This window comes from Staurois parvus, unplaced genomic scaffold (assembly GCF_062004578.1).
Source record: "Staurois parvus isolate SC_StPar_1 unplaced genomic scaffold, SC_StPar_1.0 ptg000006l, whole genome shotgun sequence".
In the NCBI taxonomy this organism is placed as follows: Eukaryota; Metazoa; Chordata; class Amphibia; order Anura; family Ranidae; genus Staurois; species Staurois parvus.
Window position 1 is genome coordinate 10,767,763 of NW_028317802.1, and position 22,676 is coordinate 10,790,438.

Consider the following 22,676-nt stretch of genomic DNA (forward strand, 5'->3'; position numbering starts at 1 on the left):
TGATGGGGCTCTGCGATGCATCCCCACAAGTGACACACATTTAATATTTGTATTATAAGATTATTACTTTTTTTTTTATATCAGAGCCGAGTAGGCGTAGTAGGTAAATGTAATGACTTTCTCATACTGTACTATAAGTTAATTAGACTAAAAGTTTATGATTTGTAATGCAGAATTGTATTTTGAGAATTGGTGGATTTTTTATTTGTTAGGACTCACGAATATTTGTGTTTTTTAATTTTTTTTTTAATCTATTGCTTTGAATAAAGAATATTAAAGAAAATTCAGGCCCACCATGCCGCAATCATTTGCACTGCACACAGTTGTAGGGTAGCTGGGATGCAGCCCTATTTACATGTAAATGAATAAATATTATTATTATTATACAGGATTTATATAGCGCCAACAGTTTGCTCAGCGTTTTACAATATAATGGGAGACAATACAGCAACAATACAGTTCAATACAAGAGGGATAGGAGGGCCCTGCTCTTTGGAGCTTACAATCTAGGAAATATATATATATATATATATTTTTTTTAAGTTTTATTGGTAGCTAAAGACTAATACAATATCTATTGCACATTATTTTGTAATAGGATGTTAATGCTGTCTGTAATTCCATTGGAGACATTTCCCTCACTTTTATCCATGTAATACTAGGAAAGGAAAAATAAATGGTGATCATTGGGATAGGAAGGCTTAGAAATCAATAAAAATCTGACATTCTAATTAATCCCCACTCCCTTAATAATTTGTTTTTCTGGTGTCTTTGACCCTGTTTGAATGATTTTCCACCACTTTACTCCATGACTCTATGTCACCAGGATATTATAATTACATTACCAGGAAAAAACAAACTTTTTCATAAAAACTGAAGTTGCAACCAATATCAATAACATAAATTTACAAGTAAGGTAGTGTGGGCATGTGGGTGTATTTATGTAAAATGACCCAGGAAGCTGTGGGGCAATCTAGCTCCCACCTCATGGTGGTACAGGGAAGTCTGGCCTTTGATGGTGGTGTGCCATTTTCGAGCAGGACAACTCTAGATTCTCTGGATGCTAAGGTATGTAATCACATTCCACATTTCATAGCAAATGAAAAGGAACAATTCATCAGTAACTACAGATATGCACTTTTTTAAGCACTCTACAAATACTTAAGGACATATGAACAGTGATGTCAATAGGGTTGGTGTTACAGGGTTGGGGCCTGTGTCCAGGATCATAAGAGTGCAGGGGTTCAGTAGAAAGTGATGCAGAGATCAGTAGTGGGTGGTGCAAAGTCCAGAGGTCAGTAGTAAGTGATGCAGAGTTCAGTAATAGGCAAGGAAGAGTTCAGAGGTCAATAGAAAGTGATGCAGAGTTCAGAGATCAGTAGTAGTGCAGAGGTCAGTAGTAAGTGAGGTAGGAGCTCCTGATAAAGACCAATATGTTACACCACTGAGAAAACAGATGCATTATACCTATTACCAGTGGCATAAATACATTTCTTCCTAAACAGAGTACTACTACCTTTTCATTATTGCAAATCACAGTGTCCAATTCTATATTTGAAGTAAAGGACAAAAACATTAAGCACTTTCTTACCTAATGACTGCTCTGCTCTGTATCCCTGTTTTCTGAAGAAGCCCATAGGTTCCACCTGTCATCCTAGAGAAGGCTAAGTAGTTTCTTATGTTAAATCTCCCAACTCCCCAATTGCACCAACTGTGATATGGGTGGCGCCTGAGATTACAGATGAGGTCACCAGAGGGTTCCGCCTACTCTCACCTCCTCTTCTTCCCCTCGCTGGGAGTAAGAGTTTTGTGTCTGCCAGCACCCGTTCTGCCCGCTTTCTCCCACCCACATCAGGTTGCTGTTGGAGGGAGATAAGAGAAGAATCCTCCCTCTAGCAGCTGCTGCAGTCCCGCTTTGTGCTTTGTTCTCCAGCTGCCTCAGATGACAGCATTATCACTCCTCCCATTCAGTTAGATTGGGAATGGAGCACTGATAAGCTCCACACGCTGCCTCCTTAACAGGACCACAGAGCTGGTGTCACCCATATGGACTGCCATCAGCATTGTGGAGGGTCCATACATTTTTATTCCACCTGAAAAAATTATATAAGGCTATACAAATGTTAAAACTGTCAAGATTTTTTTTTTGGGTGGGATGTTAATTAAAAAAAAAATACTTTTTCTGAAAATGAGGGAAACACCAGTCTAACATAGAAAGGTAATGGAAAAATCCATACATTTCTACCAACTGCAAACTGGTTCAATCTGCTTAAGGCAAATAATGTGGCTCATTATAAATCATGATCCTTATAAAATGTAACATATTATAAGGTATAATAACCTTAAAATCTACAAAATGCAGTATAATCACATTTTAAATTAATAACATTTTTTGTATATTGTATATTGGCATCTCAAGAGTAATTGACAATCATTAGTAGACATCAGACATTTTCCTCAATCGAAAAACGTATGTATATATATATATATATATATATATTTATATATATTACAAGTGAAAGACACCTACAAAGAGACATCATCAAACGCAGACGTAACAACTTACCTGAGGGACTCCACCTGATAGATGCACTTCTTTAAACTGCTCATTTGCAAGACCTGAATCATCTGTGTCAATAAGATTATCCACAGGAACATTTTGAATTGATTTTAAAAGGCCCAAATCACTTTCAGATGGGTCTACAGCCACACATACATTGTATGAGTAGGGGAAGGGCAAAGTTCCATCACTGTACATAGAAAGTATCCTGGGATCAGCTGGAGGATATAGGCTGGTAGTTAATGTTCCAAAGTTTGGTAATGGTTTTGACTCCTTGCATTTTGATATGATGACCAAAATAACAGTTATAATAAACAAAAAAGAGATCAGTGCTAAAGCAATCACCAAGTACAATTGCAAATGTGACTGAGGATCTTCATTGGTAAATTGATTACTGAGTTTAGGAACAATCTGCTGGAAATTATCTGCAACAATGAGGTTTAAGGTGACTGTGGCTGAGAGAGATGGAACTCCATTATCTCTTACCATCGCCACAACATTCTTATTCAGTATATCTTTCTCCTGAAAGATACGTGATGTCCTGATTTCTCCTGTGTGTTCATTAATGACAAAAAATGATGGTTCTGATATTTGTATAAAATGATAAGAAAGCCAAGCGTTATGTCCCGAGTCTTCATCCACTGCAACCACCTTTGATATTAAAGAACCAGGTTCAGCTGTAAAAGGAACCATCTCAAATGCATCCTGCCCACCACTTCCTGGGGATGGGAATAAGATTCTTGGAGCATTATCATTCTGATCCACTATACGGATATGCAAAGTTGTATTGCTATTGAGAGGCGGGGATCCATTATCTGTAGCAATTATTTGTACAAAAAATTCCTTTTGGTGTTCAAAGTCAAAAGATTTCTGAGCATAAAGAGCTCCAGTTTCCATATTGATGGAAAGATAAGAGGACAATGGAAGGTCTTCTGCATTTGTTTTGGACATTGAATAAATAATTTTTGCATTGTCTCCTGCATCGGGATCAGAAGCTTGCATATTGTATACTGAGACACCTGGTAGATTGTTCTCTAGTATATAAACAACATAAAAAGATTTCATAAAAACTGGTGGATTGTCATTAACATCAGATACATCCAGTTTGATGGTTCTTCTGCTGGAAAGTGGAGGAGATCCTCTATCAGTAGCTAAAATTGTAATGTTATAACTGGGCACATTCTCTCTGTCTATTTCACCTGTAGTAACAATTCTATAATAGCTGTCAGTTGATAATATTAAATCGAAAGAAGCTTGTTCTATCAATTTGCAATCAACGTGTCCATTTTCTTCAGAATCTTGATCATCAACTTCAATTAGAGCTATTACTGTTCCAGGTATGGCATCCTCCAGCATGGGGGAAAATAATGATGTGATGGATATCTCAGGGGCATTATCATTTTCATCCATGACGTCTATCAGTACCTTACAATGAGTAACATGGCCACCTCCATCTTTTGCTTGTACTGATAGTTCGTAATTTCTTGTTAACTCAAAATCTAACTTCTTATTTATTTTAATTTCTCCAGTGTTTGGATTAATGCTGAACGTTCCTGTGTGATGTACAATTCCGGATGTTTCACTGAAAGAATAGTTTATTTGTGCATATATACCTTCATCTTTGTCAGTAGCATTCACAGTAATTATTGTAGTATTAATTGGCACATTTTCACTTGTGCTGGCTTTATATACTGCCTGTGTAAATACTGGAAAATTATCATTAACATCTATGACAATGACCCTTATTAATGCAGTGCCAGTTCTCATAGGTTTTCCTCCATCAGTAGCTGTCAATGAAAATTCATGCACATTTTGAATTTCTCGATCTAATGGTTTTTCTAGCACAAGTTCAATACGTTTACTTCCATCTGAATTGATATTTTCACTCAGTTCAAAATGTTTGTTGTCACTGAGTTCATATGACTGTACTGAATTAATACCAATATCTGGATCTTTTGCATTTTGTAAAGCAAATCTTGTTCCTGGTGGTGTTGATTCAATTTTTTCAAATATGAATGTGTCAGAATAAAACTCTGGAGGATTGTCATTAATATCCTGAATATCTATCTTAACTCTATAAACATGCAAGGGATTTTCAACCACAGCATCAAAGGTTAGTAAGCAGGTAGCTGCTGCCCCACACAATGTCTCTCTATCTATTCTGTCCTTTAGATAGAGGTTTCCATTATCTAGATTTACATAAAAATATTTCTCTGAAGCACGTGACACAATTCTCAGTTTTCTAGATGACAGCTGTTTATTGTCTAATCCAAGATCATCTGCAATATTTGCTATAACAGAGTCTTTTCTCATTTCTTCAGCAATGGAATAATGAATCTGACCAGAGACTGAATGACACAACCAGGAAAATAAGAAGATAAATGTTACTTGCCATCTGTATACTTTGTTATTCTGTATTTGTTTTTTCATTCCAGTTATTTTCATCTTCTGAAATCCTTATGTAGTTTATATTCCAGGGAATTAGGAAGAAGGTACTGTTCAATGCAAGAGAACAGCAGCCCTGAACAATGTTGAGAGAATCCAAAATGTCTGTGTCTCTTCTTACAGATCTGCAGTGTGTGTGAATGATGAAAATACCAGTGGATCTCCAGTTCTGTATTCTTCTCCTTATTGGTCAAACAGCGGCGCTCTGAGGCAAAACTGAGGAACTGCAATTCTACAAATTGTTTTTAAAGCATTCACTGTTATATCTAACAAAACCTTTCTAAATCAAAATAAAGTGTACAAAGTAATATATATTAAAATCTCTCATTCTAAAGAAGAGAATGTAAAACACATTTCTTTTTTCCTTATTCATATTAAGCACATCTAAAGGTCTCTGTCATAAGGCTGTTTATAATTATTTTTCAGTTAAATTTACAACAGACAGCAAATTTCTGACTGAAAATGATCTACCATGAAATATATAATAGTTGGCTTTATCTTAAAAAGCTTATGTAAAAAAATGAAAAAACATTCACTTACAAAACCTTTCTAAATCAAAATAAAGTATACAAAGTATGATATATTAAAATCTCTCATTCTAAAGAAGAGAATGTAAAATACAAAAATCTTCATAATTAAAGTTGAAAATTTATTTTTATGAGTATTTATTTGCTTTTCCTGTTCATATTAGGCACATCTAAATGTCTGTGTCACAAAACGGCTTTATAATTATTTTCAAGTTAGACTTACAACATGCAGTACATTTCTGACTGGCCATGATCTACCATCAAATATATATTAGTCAGCTTTAAAAAGCTTATGTAAAAAAATGAAAAATTATGCATTACATAGCTGTAACTGTTTTAATGGGACATATTTACAGTGGGGATCGAAAGTTTGGGCACCCTATCTAAAAATTTGTATTAATGTGCATAAAGAAGCCAAGGAAAGATGGAAAAATCTCCAAAAGGCATCAAATTACAGATTAGACATTCTTATAATATGTCAACAAAAGTTAGATTTTATTTCCATCATTTACACTTTCAAAATAACAGAAAACAAAAAAATGGCGTCTGCAAAAGTTTGGGCACCCTGCAGAATTTATAGCATGCACTGCCCCCTTTGCAAAGCTGAGACCTGCCAGTGTCATGGATTGTTCTCAATCATCGTCTGGGAAGACCAGGTGATGTCAATCTCCAAGATTTTAAATGCCCAGACTCATCTGACCTTGCCCCAACAATCAGCACCATGGGTTCTTCTAAGCAGTTGTCTAGAAAACTGAAACTGAAAATAGTTCACGCTCACAAAGCTGGAGAAGGCTATAAGAAGATAGCAAAGCGTTTTCAGATGTCAATATCCTCTGTTCGGAATGTAATTAAGAAATGGCAGTCATCAGGAACAGTGGAAGTTAAAGCAAGATCTGGAAGACCAAGAAAAATATCAGACAGAACAGCTCGCAGGACTGTGAGAAAAACAATTCAAAACCCACGTTTGACTGCACGATCCCTCCAGAAAGATCTGGCAGACACTGGAGTTGTGGTCACTATTCCACTATAAAGAAATATACTTGTACAAATATGGTCTTCATGGAAGAGTCATCAGAAGAAAACCTCTTCTATGTCCTCACCACAAAAATCATTGTTTCAACTTTGCAAATGAACATATAGACAAGCCTGATGCATTTTGGAAACAAGTTCTGTGGACCGATGAGGTTAAAATTGAACTTTTTGGCCAGAATGAGCAAAGGTACGTTTGGAGAAGAAGGGGCATAGAATTTAATGAAAAGAACCTCTGTCCAACTGTTAAGCATGGGGTTGGATCAATCATGCTTTGGGGTTGTGTTGCAGCCAGTGGCACAGGGAACATCTCACGAGTAGAAGGAAAAATGGATTCAATAAAATTTCAGCAAATTTTGGATGGTAACTTGATGCCATCTGTGAAAAAGCTGAAGTTAAAGAGAGGATGGCTTCTACAAATGGATAATGATCCTAAACACACCTCAAAATCCACGGGGGATTACATCAAGAGGCGTAAACTGAAGGTTTTGCCATGGCCTTCACAATCTCCTGACCTCAACATCATTGAAAATCTATGGATAGACCTTAAAAGAGCCGTGCGTGACAGACAGCCCAGAAATCTCAAAGAACTGGAAGACTTTTGTAAGGAAGAATGGGCAAAGATACCTCAAACAAGAATTGAAAGACTCTTGGCTGGCTACAAAAAGCGTTTACAAGCTGTAATACTTGCCAAAGGGGGCAGTACAAGATATTAACTCTGCAGGGTGCCCAAACTTTTGCAGACGACATTGTTTTTTTTTCTGTTATTTTGAAAGTGTAAATGATGGAAATAAAATCTAATTTTTGTTGACATATTATAAGAATGTCTAATCTGTAATTTGATGCCTTTTGGAGATTTTTCCATCTTTCCTTGGCTTCTTTATGCACATTAATACATATTTTTAGCTGGGGTGCCCAAACTTTCCATCCCCACTGTATATAACTTGAGTGTAAAGGCCACACAGAAACCCAATGGAAAAAAATCAGTTTTAAAGTATTATATAGCTCTTTACTGATTCAAGACAGTAATATAGTTGGCAAAATATTAAAAAGTTTCTTTGTTAGCTGAAGACTAATAAAATATATATTATTCATTGTTTCTTCACTCTCTTAATAAATCAGTTTTATTGGTGTCTTTAACCCTGTTAGAGCGATTTCCCATCACTTTAATCCATGACTCTATGTCACCATGACAGAAAGAGATAGGAAATGGCTACAATGGAGACAGCAAGAAAAACACAACAGAAGCTCAAATTGTATCTCACTCTGTACAAAACTTAAACATATGATGTTATTTTGGGTCACTTTAACTCTGCAACCTTGACAACCCCTAATTATTATTTTTTTCATTAAACAGAAATATTAACAAACATATGATATAGCTCAGCCCAGGTATGCTCCCATTTACTACAAGTCTCCAATTTACTACATATTATATTACCAGGACAAAAAAAATTGTGTCTAAATTACTGGACAGTATTTTAAAATGTTAAGCTCCGCGTATGCCAACAATGCATTTTTCATAAAAATTGAAGTGACAATCATTATCAACAACATATTTATAAAAGCTATTACTCTTACATTTTCATGGAAGACATACCCTAATTGCTTTATATGATAGCTTTCCCAAAGTCAGTACAATTAAAAAAAGAAACATTTTGTGGTCCATTGAGGGTTTTATTATCTACGTGGCCAGTCTAATAATACTTACATATTGAGGTGCAGGATGCAAGGGATGGCTATAGACAATATTTTATATACTTTTAAAATATTTTCTAAATGAATATACTAAATTATGCTTTCAGTGGTCAATACAATTTGCTAATTTTCATAAAAGTCAGCATTATGCAGTCACTGTAAAATGCTAGCATAATTTACTAACTAGATTGATTAAAAATCTGTCAGTTTTGTTGGAGACAAATGGACTGATTTACCAAAGGATTTGAGAATCTTCACACAATACATTGTGTGAATATTCCTTTTGAAAAAGCAAATTCCTGCTCACTTTGAATGCCCAGTGATGTGCATATGAAATTAGTCAACAGGAATTAGCTTTTCACATGATTAGATAATTAAAGTAAATATTCACAGAATGTATTTAGTTAATACTCTCAACTCCTTTAGTAAATTAGACTGGAAAAAACTCACATTATTGTTAGATAATGAGTTTATGTGAAATCTCCATTACCACTGTAAACAATATTGTGTGGGTGTGTAATATGTCTTCCCATAAAACCCTGTTCTACAGATAGTTGGGGGTGGTTTAAGTTGCCAGAGGGAATATTCTATTAATTACAATTTCTTTACTGTGTAACAGAAGTCTTGACACTCCTCTGCTGAGAATCCTCTTTCAGAAGGTTTGGTGCCAGAGTTAGTTTATCTAACAATGGGACTCAAACCTGCTGGCTTCACAAATATCCACTTCAAAGGACCCTTCATTTAGATATGCAATGAAGGTGGCCAGCCTTTCTTGAATACTTAATTTCCCAGGAAAGGGTCATGAACTGGCATACTTAAATTCCATAAAGGGTGTGCTAAGATTTGCCTTAAAGGGAGTTGGTGTATGCTAAATACAGGGGATTTAAAGTTAGCAAAAGAAAGACAAAGATTTGCCAACCAATCAGAGCTACTCCATGAAAACTAATGGAGGACAGGTCTATATCAATAGACACTAGATGGAGAGAGAGGCTCCCTTTGGAACACCAGTTAGGGGAATGGAGCCCATACGTGCAGTTCCATGGTAATTATGGGATATATCCCTTGCACGTATATCTAAATGTGTGTCTTATGTATTTTTTGTCTCACTGTATTTTGTAATATGTTAGAGCTTTCTTAATAATGTTTCTTTTATGTAACTAGATAGATTGTTTGTGTTACTTTAAACCTCCATACTATTCACCAATAAATTTTGGTTGTTGTGTTAAACCTTTCACTTCCAGGTAAGAACTCTTAATTTACCAAGTCATATCAGAGAAATATTATATTTCAGAATCTATAGTTTTGGTCAACAATTCTGTACATCAACCAATATAACTACACATACTATGGAATGATCACTGTGTGATTACCTAAGACTGTGAAAAGGCCAATAAATAATCATATATTAAAACTTGATAAAAGCTTGCAGGCAGTAAATTTGATGAGATTACTATGAACAGAAATTAGAATGTAAGTTTTGTTTCCTGCTTAGCATATTCAATAACAGGTATACCATTCTGAACAACCCACCATTGTGAGACCATTGCCAAATGGTTGCACATATCACTATTCAGGTATCATAATTACATTTGTAGTTAGGCAGAAGAAAGAATAATGTTCAGCATGTTCACCCTTTTACAATTTCTCTAATTTTAGTATGGAGGAAGGCAAAGCAAACCCTCCTGAACTATTGTTACCTACTTTACCAAGGGCAGTTGAATCAATTACCCCTATCAAAACATTCCTATTTTATCCCTTGCTAATTACAGTTGTGGATATCATTCATTGTAAGAAAATCAATTTTAAAATTTCATTACACCTTTAGTGCCCCATGGGGTATGGCATTTCACAAGTTAAACACCCTTACTATATCATTATCTCCCATTTTAATGACTTTGAAAATGTAATCACAACGCAGCTTACTAAGAAAATAGGAAGGAAAAGTTACTAAAAAAGTTACTTAAAACCAATTTTACATATACACGATATACTCTATTTCATTGTATATTCATTAAACACCATTTTGTATAAACCAAAGATTATCAAATATTTGTTCACAATGTAACCTTTATGATGAATCCTCATTTTTAGCACAGACATGAGATGGGTGGACTAGGCACTGTAATGCTTTTGTCACCCCTTTAAGCATCCAAGCAATGCTTACAGGCAGGCATTAGCATTGGGGGGGGGGGGTCTGCACATTTGTACCAACCAGCCAAGGCTGCATGACAGTTGATATAACAAGGTATTGTTTAGAGTGGGGCTATGTTTAGGTGTCAGTTTAAAAAAATATAAACATTTGAAAAATAGGGGAAAACAACAATGTTTAAGAACAGAGGATTGGTGGTGACTCACATAAAAAAAAAAAAAAAAGTTTCCACCTATGTGTTTCGGTATAATGTTCATGATTATCTCTAGAGCTCATGACCTTTACTACACTTAATAGACATGTTTTGCAGAAAGTAGTATATGCATTTTACTGGAAGAGTACAAAAAAAATATACATCTTCCTCAAATCATTTTGACAAAACATTTTGCACTATACGCTTTTACCTAAAACATGCAGTATTAAGACATTCCCTTCCCCATGTCCTTCTATAGTTATCCTTCAATGTTCATGTGCAGGTAAAGAAAAAAATTTAGCTTGTATGGAGTAAAGAATGGTTAGAACCTCTGTCAAATTTTTATTGTTTATTGTTGCCTGTGCCTGTGCTGGAGTGATTTGCCCTTTTTAATTGTCCTAAAGACCATTGTCATTGAGACAGAAAGTGTGGTAATTTTTAGAGTTGTCAGCAGAGAAAAAGGGGAATTTATATCATTCAACATGGACACTGTGGTGACACCTCTCCAGTTTGGAAATTTCCCTCACTTAAGGGGGAAATCATCATATTTTCTGTTGCACCTTCAGAAAAGGCAGTAGGACGCAAACAGCAAAAAAAAAACAAAAATAAGTATAAAGGGTTTAAATCCCTCCCTGCTTTTTCCAAAACTAAAAATGAAACCTTTTAGCTATACATAGGCTTTAACCCATTAATGCCAGTGTCACATATATATACAGGGTCATGGAGGTGGGCCTTCTACTGCAACACTGCATGTATGTGTACCAGCATTAGTGCTCCAAAACATGGAGAAAATGGTAAAGCTAGACATTCTTTCACCAGCAGCAATGACCCAGTTCACCCCCCCCCCCCCAAAAGAGGACAGTGTCATAAGACTTTTTATTTTTAGTATATCACTTTTTCAATTATGTTTTACAATATTATTATATTACATCAATGCCCCCCTTACATCAGTGTCCTCTTTACATCATTGCTCCACCTTACATTATAGTCCCTCATTACTTTAGAATCCCCCCTAACATCAGTGTCCCTCCTTACATTAGTGTCCCCTTAAATCAGTTTCCTCCATTATTTTAGAAACCCCCTGCATCAGAGTCCCTCTGTCAGGGCTCCCAGGTGTGACCAGAGGTGTGTGGCTGACGCAGGGAAACGCAGACCTCAGATATGTTATAAACAATATAATTTATTAACACTAACAATACAAACATAAACGCAGTGCAATACTAAACATAATACAGTGCAACCAAACCAAACCAAACCAACCACCCACAGATAACAGTACATACAAGCAAGCGTCGTCAGGCAGGCCGGGTCAATATCAATAGGGCAGGTAGGTACAGGGGGAGCAAGCGGAGATTGGTCGGGGTCACAGGCCAGGTTCAGCAGGTAGCTAGCAGCGTAGTACAGAGGGTAAGGCGGAGGGATGGTCAGGGTCACAAGCCAGGGATCAGAACAGGTAGCAAGCAGCGTAGTACAGAGGGTCAGGCAGAGGGATGGTCAGACAAGCCAGGGATCAGAGCAGGGTCAGCAGAGAATCAGACAGGAACAGAGAGCAGGAACAGGATACAGGGCCCAAGAGAACACAACACCAAGGCAGAGTCTGCAAGTCTGGCCATCTCTTAAATACCCCAGCATAATCAGTTCCAGGTGTTAGCTGGCTGCAAAGTTGAGTCTCTGATTGCTGGGAGCACCCGCTGGCCAGCCCTGGTACTGCAGATCAAAAGGCAGGTGAGTCCCACCATTGCTGGCTAGTCCATTCCTGACAGTACCCCCCCTCAAGGAGCGGCCTCAGGACGCTCCAAACAGTCCTAGCTGGGCAAAATGTTCCACCGCCCGGGTCTGGTAACTGGCGGGATATCAAAGACTGGCACACCGGGCAGGACTCCGGGCAGCGGCACACCGGGCAGGGGCACTCCGGGCAGAGGCACATTGGGCAAAGGCACACCAGGCAGAGGCACATCGGGCTGGACTCCGGGCAGAGGCACATCGGGCTGGACTCCGGGCAGAGGCACATCGGGCTGGACTCCGGGCAGAGGCACATCGGGCTGGACTCCGGGCAGAGGCACATCGGGCTGGACTCCGGGCAGAGGCACATCGGGCTGGACTCCGGGCAGAGGCACATCGGGCTGGACTCCGGGCAGAGGCACATCGGGCAGGACTCCGGGCAGAGGCACATCGGGCAGGACTCTGGGCAGAGGCACATCGGATTACCAGGCGAAGCAGCAGGCAGCGGGCCACCGGGCGGGGCGACAGGCACCGGGCCCCCGGGCGGGGCGACAGGCACCGGCCCCCGGGTGGGGCGACAGGCACCGGGCCCCCGGGCAGGGGGGCGACAGGCACCGGGCCCCCGGGAGGGGTGACAGGCACCGGGCCCCTGGGAGGGGCGACAGGCACCGGGCCCCCGGGAGGGGCGACCGGCATCGGGCCCCCAGGCGGGGCGACAGGCATCGGGCCCCCAGGCGGGGCGACAGGCATCGGGCCCCCAGGCGGGGCGACAGGCATCGGGCCCCCAGGCGGGGCGACAGGCATCAGGCCCCCAGGTGGGGAGACAGGTCTCGGGCCCTCAGGCGGAGCGACAGGTCTCGGGCCCTCAGGCGGAGCGGCGGAGCGGCGGGCGCCGGACCCCCAGATGGAGCGACAGGTCTCGGGCCCTCAGGCGGAGCGGCGGGCGCCGGACCCCCAGATGGAGCGACAGGTCTCGGGCCCCCAGGCGAAGCGGCGGGCACCGAGTCACCAGGCACGACAGTGGGCACCGAGTCGTCTGGCAAGACTGCGGGCACCGAGTCAACTGGCGGAACAGCGGGCATCGAGTCAACTGGCGGAACAGCGGGCACCGAGTCGTCTGGCAAGACTGCGGGCATCGAGTCAACTGGCGGAACAGCGGGCACCGAGTCGTCTGGCAAGACTGCGGGCACCGAGTCGTCTGGCAAGACTGCGGGCACCGAGTCGTCTGGCAAGACTGCGGGCACCGAGTCGTCTGGCAAGACTGCGGGCATCGAGTCAACTGGCGGAACAGCGGGCACCGAGTCGTCTGGCAAGACTGCGGGCACCGAGTCGTCTGGCAAGGCTGCGGGCACCGAGTCGTCTGGCAAGACTGCGGGCACCGAGTCGTCTGGCAAGACTGCGGGCACCAAGTCGTCTGGCAAGACTGCGGGCATCGAGTCGTCTGGCAAGACTGTGGGCATCGAGTCAACTGGCGGAACAGCGGGCACCGAGTCGTCTGGCAAGACTGCGGGCACCGAGTCGTCTGGCAAGACTGCGGGCACCGAGTCGTCTGGCAAGACTGCGGGCATCGAGTCGTCTGGCAAGACTGTGGGCATCGAGTCAACTGGCGGAACAGCGGGCACCGAGTCGTCTGGCAAGACTGCGGGCACCGAGTCGTCTGGCAAGACTGCGGGCACCGAGTCGTCTGGCAAGACTGCGGGCACCGAGTCGTCTGGCAAGACTGCGGGCACCGAGTCAACTGGCGGAACAGCGGGCATCGAGTCAACTGGCGGAACTGCGGGCACCGAGTCGTCTGGCAAGATTGCGGGCATCGAGTCAACTGGCAAGACTGCGGGCACCGAGTCGTCTGGCAAGACTGCGGGCACCGAGTCGTCTGGCAAGACTGCGGGCACCGAGTCGTCTGGCAAGACTGCGGGCACCGAGTCAACTGGCGGAACAGTGGGCACCGAGTCGTCTGGCAAGACTGCGGGCACCGAGTCGTCTGGCAAGACTGCGGGCACCGAGTCGTCTGGCAAGACTGCGGGCACCGAGTCGTCTGGCAAGACTGCGGGCATCGAGTCAACTGGCGGAACAGCGGGCACCGAGTCATCTGGCAAGACTGCGGGCACCGAGTCGTCTGGCAAGACAGTGAGCTCCGAGTCAACAGGCACGACAGTGGGCACCGGGTCATCAGGTATCGGATTGTCTGGCTCGACAGCGGGCATCGGGTCACCAGGTATGACAGCGGGCTCTGAGTCAATTGGCACGACAGCGGGCACTGGATCAGGTACCGGATCATCTGGATCAACAGCGGGCATCGAGTCAACTGGCCTAATAGGATCATCGGGCTGGATCAGTTCATCATGCTGAGTAGCGGCATCAGGCTGAATGCAGGCATCAGGCTGAGTAGAGGCTTCAGGCTGAGTAGAGGCATCAGGCTGAGTAGAGGCATCAGGCTGAGTAGAGGCATCAGGCTGAGTAGAGGCATCAGGCTGAAGAGAGGCATCAGGCTGAAGAGAGGCATCAGGCTGAGGAGAGGCATCAGGCTGAGGAGAGGCATCAGGCTGAGGAGAGGCATCAGGCTGAAGAGAGGCATCAGGCTGAGGAGAGGCTTCAGGCTGAGGAGAGGCTTCAGGCTGAGGAGAGGCATCAGGCTGAGGAGAGGCTTCCGGCTGAGTAGAGGCTTCCGGCTGAGTAGAGGCTTCCGGCTGAGTAGAGGCTTCAGGCTGAGTAGAGGCTTCAGGCTGAGTCACGGAAGGCAGGTTCACCGGTTTGGATACTGGCAGGATGGTATTGGTTGGAAAGAATTTTCGCTTTTTTCTGGTTTTAACTACTGGAGCACTGCAAGTAAACGCAGGTCTGCAAACGAATGGAGCAGCTGGAGACAGAGAAAAACTGGAGGATGGAACAGGAGAGGGAGCAGTTGCTACAGAGGGCTTTTTTACAGGGTTAAAGGCAGGATAGGTGCAGCGAGTGGGAACAGGGTACTGACATGCGGTGGATAGCCAAGTATACTGGGCTGTAACTGGAGGAGCTGGTGGGAATAGAGGAGTAGAGTTAGAAGCAGGACTGGGTTTTTGTAAGCTGACTGAGGCTGGGTGCAACAAGTCTGTCCATGTCTGCAGTATGGGTTGAACAAAGCTGAGCTTACACAAAGCCTGTCTGGTCAAGGACTGCACTGCGTTTATACAATCTCTTAGTGTCTGTGGTGAACATGTGGAATAACGCTCCAGAAAGTAATCCACATCATACTCTAATAACCACACCAGGGACTCTACCTGGTCTGCACTAAATGGTGGCAAAAATTCATCCCTGCATTCAGGGGAACTAGATGAAACCAACTCAGCACAAACCTCAATCAAAGGCTGCACCTCAGAGAACTCTGTGCCCTGATCTACTAGAACATGAGCGAGCCGTATACATTCTAGTAGTTGATCCCTGGGATACTCCTTCAGAGTTTGATAAGCATACTCCCTGTCATCAAACACTAGCAGATATAAATACACAACCTCATCCAGATCCATCCTTCCCAGCAACAAGCCAAGATGGCTTCCCTGTGCAGCCACTTCTGGTCAGGATTGGCCTTGGTGTAATGTCAGGACTCCCAGGTGTGACCAGAGGTGTGTGGCTGACGCAGGGAAACGCAGACCTCAGATATGTTATAAACAATATAATTTATTAACACTAACAATACAAACATAAACGCAGTGCAATACTAAAACATAATACAGTGCAACCAAACCAAACCAACCACCCACAGATAACAGTACATACAAGCAAGCGTCGTCAGGCAGGCCGGGTCAATATCAATAGGGCAGGTAGGTACAGGGGGAGCAAGCAGAGATTGGTCGGGGTCACAGGCCAGGTTCAGCAGGTAGCTAGCAGCGTAGTACAGAGGGTAAGGCGGACGGATGGTCAGGGTCACAAGCCAGGGATCAGAACAGGTAGCAAGCAGCATAGTACAGAGGGTCAGGCAGAGGGATGGTCAGACAAGCCAGGGATCAGAGCAGGGTCAGCAGAGAATCAGACAGGAACAGAGAGCAGGAACAGGATACAGGGCCCAAGAGAACACAACACCAAGGCAGAGTCTGCAAGTCTGGCCATCCCTTAAACACCCCAGCATAATCAGTTCCAGGTGTTAGCTGGCTGCAAAGTTGAGTCTCTGATTGCTGGGAGCACCCGCTGGCCAGCCCTGGTACTGCCGATCAAAAGGCAGGTGAGTCCCACCATTGCTGGCTAGTCCATTCCTGACACCCTCCTATCATTAGAATCCGTTTTTACATCAGAGTCCTGCCTTACATCAGTGTACTCCTTTATATCAATGTCCCACCTTGCATTAGTATCCCACTTTACATCAGTGTCCTCCCTTACTTCAAAGTCCCCCCCTACATAGAAGCCCCCTCTTACATCAGTGCCCTCCCTTTACATCACAGTTCTTCCTTACTTCAGAGCTTCTCCTTACATCAGTTCCCCCTTTATATCAATTTGCCCCTTACAATACTGCCTTCTTTGCATCAGAATCCCTCATTACATTAGTATCCCCTCTTACATTCCTGATACAAGATACACTGTACCTGGAATTCATAAAGTCCAGCAGAGGAAGATTTTGCCAAAGTGTCTCTCATGCATTGTAAAAGTGGTGAACAATATGCCAAATTCATGTACCTGTCTAGAACTTGTACTTCAATTTGTCTCATGCTGCGCCAGTTTTCTATCTGTACGCCAATTATCTTAATAATGATTGTGAAGGTGCGTGTGGGTCTCTTCTATAGTCGGGACCAGGGTTCTGGGCTCCACCTTCCCGAGGAGTCCATGTGGGTGCAAAGGAGCAGAGTATGCACCAAGTGTGTATGGTGGCACAGAGTAGTCTGACAGAGCAGACAGAGGGCCCAAGCCTATGGGCTGGAGAAGCAGGAATGCTGTGAAAGAGCGCTAACCAAGGTACAGCGTTTGTATGTGAATGGTCAAGAGGACCGAGGCATAAATCCTGAGCAGCGGTGCTGCTAAAGAGAGCCAGGAGGCAGAATCGTTTTCTTTTGCATTGATAGTGGATACCCCTGCATAGGAAACATACACTGCATGGACTTTTTTTTGTTTTCTTTTAGAAAAGTGGGCCAACAAGCCTTTAAACAATACTTTCTGGTGTGGATTCTACTCACTTGTAAACTAAATAACCACCAAATATTACTATATATATATATGTAAAAAGATAAAATAGCTTGATTAGAGCTAAAGCTAAGTCAGCATCAGGGTCAGTATGTTTTAAATAGGATAAAGACATTAAACAAAATGTGCATTATTGCTTCGTTACCCTACTATGGTTACAAAAAAACTGTTATTATCCAGATAAGTGGTATAACTGCATCAGAATTTTTTTTTTTGGCATTTTTTTTTGATGGTAGGTCTTGGTAATGGTAAGAAATATACAGCTACATTTTGTATCAAAGTATAATTCTGGTACATGCTGTTTATGATGCATTATGAGTTTTGAAGAAAAGTTAAATGTAAACAGTAAAAACATAATAGAATCGTAAAAAAACACAAATCAGTTAGTTTGTTCTCTAAAAGTATGAAAAACTCCAAAATATATATTATTACAACATAATAATAACTTATCAAAGACTATTAGTGTAAAGTAGTGTATCAGCACACACTTATTCATTCTGTATCAGTTTGCTAGTTTTAAGTCATGGTGTTAACCATTTCTTGAATCTGCTGATTTGTAAGGCACTAGATAAGTTCCTTATAAATATAGACTTGGACTTCATTACGAAGATTGTCAGACCAGGGACTTGAAAGTCAGCTTTATGTACCATACTCGTATCCCTCTGCAACCAATATCCTGCACTAGGTGACATTTTCCAAATATGAAAAAAGTAATTCCTTCTAAAGTAAAAAATACACATGGAAATATTATTAGTTTGCTAGTTTTAAGTCATGGTGTTAACCATTTCTTGAATCTGATGATTTGTAAGGCACTAGATAAGTTCCTTATAAATATAGACTTGGACTTTATTCTGAAGATTGTCAGACCAGGGACCTGAAAGTCAGCTTTATGTACCATACTTACCTTCCTCTACAACCGATATCTTGCACTAGGTGACATTTTCCAAAAATAATTGAAAAAAAGCAATTCCTTCTAAAGACAGAGTAAAAAACACACATGGAAATTTTATTACGTGTGAGTATTATGATTTACCTGAATGACTCCAGTGGATGGAAGTGCTTCTTTTAAACTCTCAGTTCCAAGACCTGAATCATCAGTGTCAATCAGATTGTCCACAGGGACATTTTGAGTTGACTTTAAAATACCAAAATCACTTTCAGATGGGTCCAAAGCCACACATACATTATAGGAATAGGGAAAGGGTAAAGTTCCATCACTATACATAGAAAGTATCCTGGGATCAGCTGGAGGATATAGGCTTGTGCTTAAAGTCCCAAAGTTTGGTAATGGTTTTGACTCCTTGCATTTTGATATGATAACCAAGATAACAGTTATAATAAACAACAAAGAGATCAATGCTAAAGCAATCACTAAGTACACTTGCAAGTGTGACTGAGGATCTTCATCAGGAAGTTGATTGCTGAGTTTAGGAACAATCTGCTGGAAATTATCTGCAACAATGAGGCTTACAGTGACTGTAGCTGAGAGAGATGGAATTCCATTATCTCTCACCATCACTACAACTTTCTGATTTAGTATGTCTTTCTCTTGAAATATACGTGATGTCCTGATTTCTCCTGTGTGTTCATTAATGACAAAAAATGATGGTTCTGACATTTGTATGAAATGATAAGAAAGCCAAGAATTATGTCCCGAGTCTTCATACACTGCAACCACCTTTGTAATTAAAGATCCAGGTTCAGATGTGAAAGGAACCATCTCAAATGCATCATGCCCACCACTTCCTGGGGATGGGAATAAGATTCTTGGAGCATTATCATTCTGATCCACTATACGGATAAGTAACGTTGTGTTGGTACTCAGAGATGGGGATCCATTGTCTCTGGCAGTTACTTGTACTGAAAACTCCTTATGCTGCTCAAAATCGAACGATTTCTGAGCATAAAGAACACCTGTCTCCCTGTTTATGGAAAGATAAGAGGACACAGGGAAATCTTTTGCATTGATTTGGGATATTGCATAAAAAAGTTTAGCATTGTCTGCAGCATCAGGATCAAAAGCTTGTACACTATATATTGATGCACCTGGTAAATTGTTTTCTGGTATATAAACAACATAGGAATATTTCATAAATACTGGTGGATTGTCATTAACATCTGATATGTCCAGTCTGATGATTTTTCTGTTGGAAAGTGGAGGAGATCCTCTGTCAGTAGCAACAATTGTGATGTTATAACTGGGCAATTTCTCCCTGTCCATATCACCTGCTATAACAATTCTATAATACCTATCAGATGACAGTACCAAATTGAATGTAGGCTGATTTGTTAACTTGCAATCAATGTATCCATTTTCTCCAGAATCTTGGTCATCAACTTCAATTAGAGCTATTACTGTTCCATGTATGGCATCTTCTGGCACAGGAGAAAATAGTGACATGATGGATATCTCAGGGGCATTATCATTTTCATCTATAACTTCTATCAGTACCTTACAGTGAGTTACAAGGCCACCTCCATCTTTTGCTTGTACTGATAATTCATAATTTCTTGTTATTTCAAAATCTAGCTTCTTATTTATTTTGATTTCACCAGTTGATGGATTTATGCTAAAGGTCCCTGTGTGGTGTACACTTCCAGATGTTCTGCTGAATGAATAGTTTATTTGTGCATTTAAACTATCATCATTGTCAGTAGCATTCACAGTAATTATTGTAGTATTAATTGGCACATTTTCACTTGTGCTGGTTTTGTATACTTCCTGTGTAAATACTGGAAAATTATCATTAACATCTGTGACAATGATCTTTATCAATGCAGTGCCAGATCTCATAGGCTTTCCTCCATCAGTAGCTGTTAATAAAAACTGATATACATTTTGAGATTCCCGATCTAGTGGCTTTTTGAGTACAAGTTCAAGAAATTTACTTCCATCTGATTTCATTTTCTCACTTAGTGCAAAATATTGGTTTTCACTGAGTCTATATGTCTGTACTGAATTAACACCAATATCCAGATCTTCTGCATTTTGTAAAGCAAATCTTGTCCCTGCTGATGTTGATTCAATTGCTTCAAATGTGAATGTGTCAGGATAAAACACTGGAGGATTATCATTTATGTCCTGAATGTCAATCTTGACTCGAAAAATATTTAAGGGATTTTCAAGCACAGCATCAAAGGTTAGAGAGCAGACAGCTTCTGCTCCACAGAGAGACTCTCTGTCCATCCTTTCCTTCACATACAGATTTCCATTATCTACATTCACATAAAAATATTTCTCTGCAACACGTGATACAATTCTCAGATTTCTGGATGAGAGCTGCTTATTATCTAATTCAAGATCCTTTGCAATATTTGCTATAACTGAGTCTTTTCTCATTTCTTCTACAATGGAATAATGAATCTGTCCAGAAACTAAATGACACAGCCAAGAAAATAGGAAGGAAAATATTACTTGCCATCTGATTCCTCTGATTCCTTCATTTTTCATCCCAATCATTTTCAATTTCTGTAATCCTTATAGAAATTATAGTCCAGTGAATCTGATGTTCTGAATTGTTCAGTACAAGAAAACAGCAGCCCTGTACACTGTGTAGAGAGAATCCAGAAAATGGCTGTATCTCTTCATGCAGATCTGCAGTGTGTGTGAATGATGAAAATACCAGTGGATTTCCAGTCTTCTAATCTTCTCCTTATTGGTCAAACAGTGGCGCTCTGAGGCAAAACTAGGGAACTGCAATTCTTGGGAATTTTATTTCAGCATTTACTCTTAAATCTATTAGAATCTCCTTAAATTACAATGCCTAATAATTGTAATTTCTGGATAACAGAATTTAAAACTTTAAAATAAAGGTAAATACATTTTTTATGAGTATTTCTTTCTTTGAAATGTGTTCACATCAAACAAAGCTAAATGCTGGTTTATTTAAGTGTTTAAACCTAAACTCCATTCACAAAAACTTAACAAAAATATTTTCCATAATAGCCACAAAAGATATATACAGATCAGGTACACTAAATACTTTTGCACATGCAGATTTTATCAGTGACATCATTGCTGTTACGTACATAGCCTATGCAGGGAGCAGAACTGTTAGAGAGGCCCAACAGCTCCAACCACTACAGGCTGCCTGCAGAAAACTAAAGGAGGAGGTAGAGACAAGACTAGTCACCCTGCCCAAGGAAAGAGTGCAGCTAGTGGTGTATTTTGGTTTTGTGCTGCCCTAGGCAACCAAAAAATCGGAGCCTGGCACTGACCAACAACAACACCACCACCATCCCCCCGTTCAGAGAGCCTGACATTGACCAACAAACAACCCTGCCCCCCCCACCCGAGAGAGCCTTCCTAGCAGAACATACAACCCCCCCTTACTGGAGAGAAAGAGAGAAAGACACTCACCTTCACAGCTCTGGATATCCCTGGGAACAAGAATCGAGCTCTGCATACACCATCAAGCAGCCTGCAGCCTCTCTCAGATCCCACTTAGTCCCTGTAGTGCATGTGTCCATTCTTCCGGGGGGCAGTGCTGCCCCCCTGAAAAATGCCACCCTAGGCATATGCCTTATTTGCCCTGTGGTAAATACGCCCCTGAGTGCAGCAATGACTGATCTATATTATAGGAAGCTTCTGCACAAAGACAAAGGTTCACACTGGCTTACTGCACAGATCTGGAAGACATACAAAAAGCATACCTTGATTTAAGTTAGAATATATAGCCCCTGTATTTTGACAAATTTTGCTTTGCCTGGTATTTGGACTTAAGTTATGCTTGCAGTAGGTAGCAATATTCTGAACACATATTTCAACACAATCTGCAAATAACTGTATAATAGTTGGGCACGTCATAAACAACTGAACTTAATTGTTTAAATTGAATAATCAAGCTCATATTGTGCATGCAGATAACCATAATCCTTCATATTTTTATTAACTAAGATGACACAGGAATTTAAAGTATAACTATGGAGTCAATGGAACTGTAAAACAACCATGACTAAAAAAAGAAACAGCCCTAAAAACAGGTGTTTGGCGACAGCAGTATCACCTCTGAAAAGTGATCATCTGCACTGCTGTCTGTGTGAGTAGGTCCTAAGAGACAAACCAAGAACAATTCCACCTAACATTTTTTGGTTAGTCACAGTAACAGTTTTTTCTTGCTGTGGAAAAACGTCTATGTCATATGAACAAAAGCTTGCTTTTATGAACACCCCCAATAGTGCAATATGGTTTCTTTTAACCCCTGTAAC

At 41.2% G+C, this 22,676-nt stretch overlaps 1 protein-coding gene across 14 annotated transcripts in view; it reads right to left on the minus strand.

Moving 5' to 3' along the window:
- Positions 1-22,676, minus strand: part of LOC149474329 (protocadherin gamma-A3-like) — a 440,639-nt gene that overhangs the window by 297,562 nt on the left and 120,401 nt on the right. The window contains exon 1 of one of the 14 annotated variants that reach the window (XM_089658577.1): positions 18,502-21,001. The exons of 12 other annotated variants lie outside the window; for them this stretch is intronic. In XM_089658577.1, coding sequence (XP_089514703.1) covers positions 18,502-20,928 — 2,427 coding nt within the window. In that variant the 5' untranslated portion in view covers positions 20,929-21,001. Of the gene's footprint in view, positions 1-2,566; positions 5,003-18,501; positions 21,002-22,676 lie in introns of those variants that run through there. One more of the 14 variants, XM_089657715.1, reaches the window with a different exon arrangement.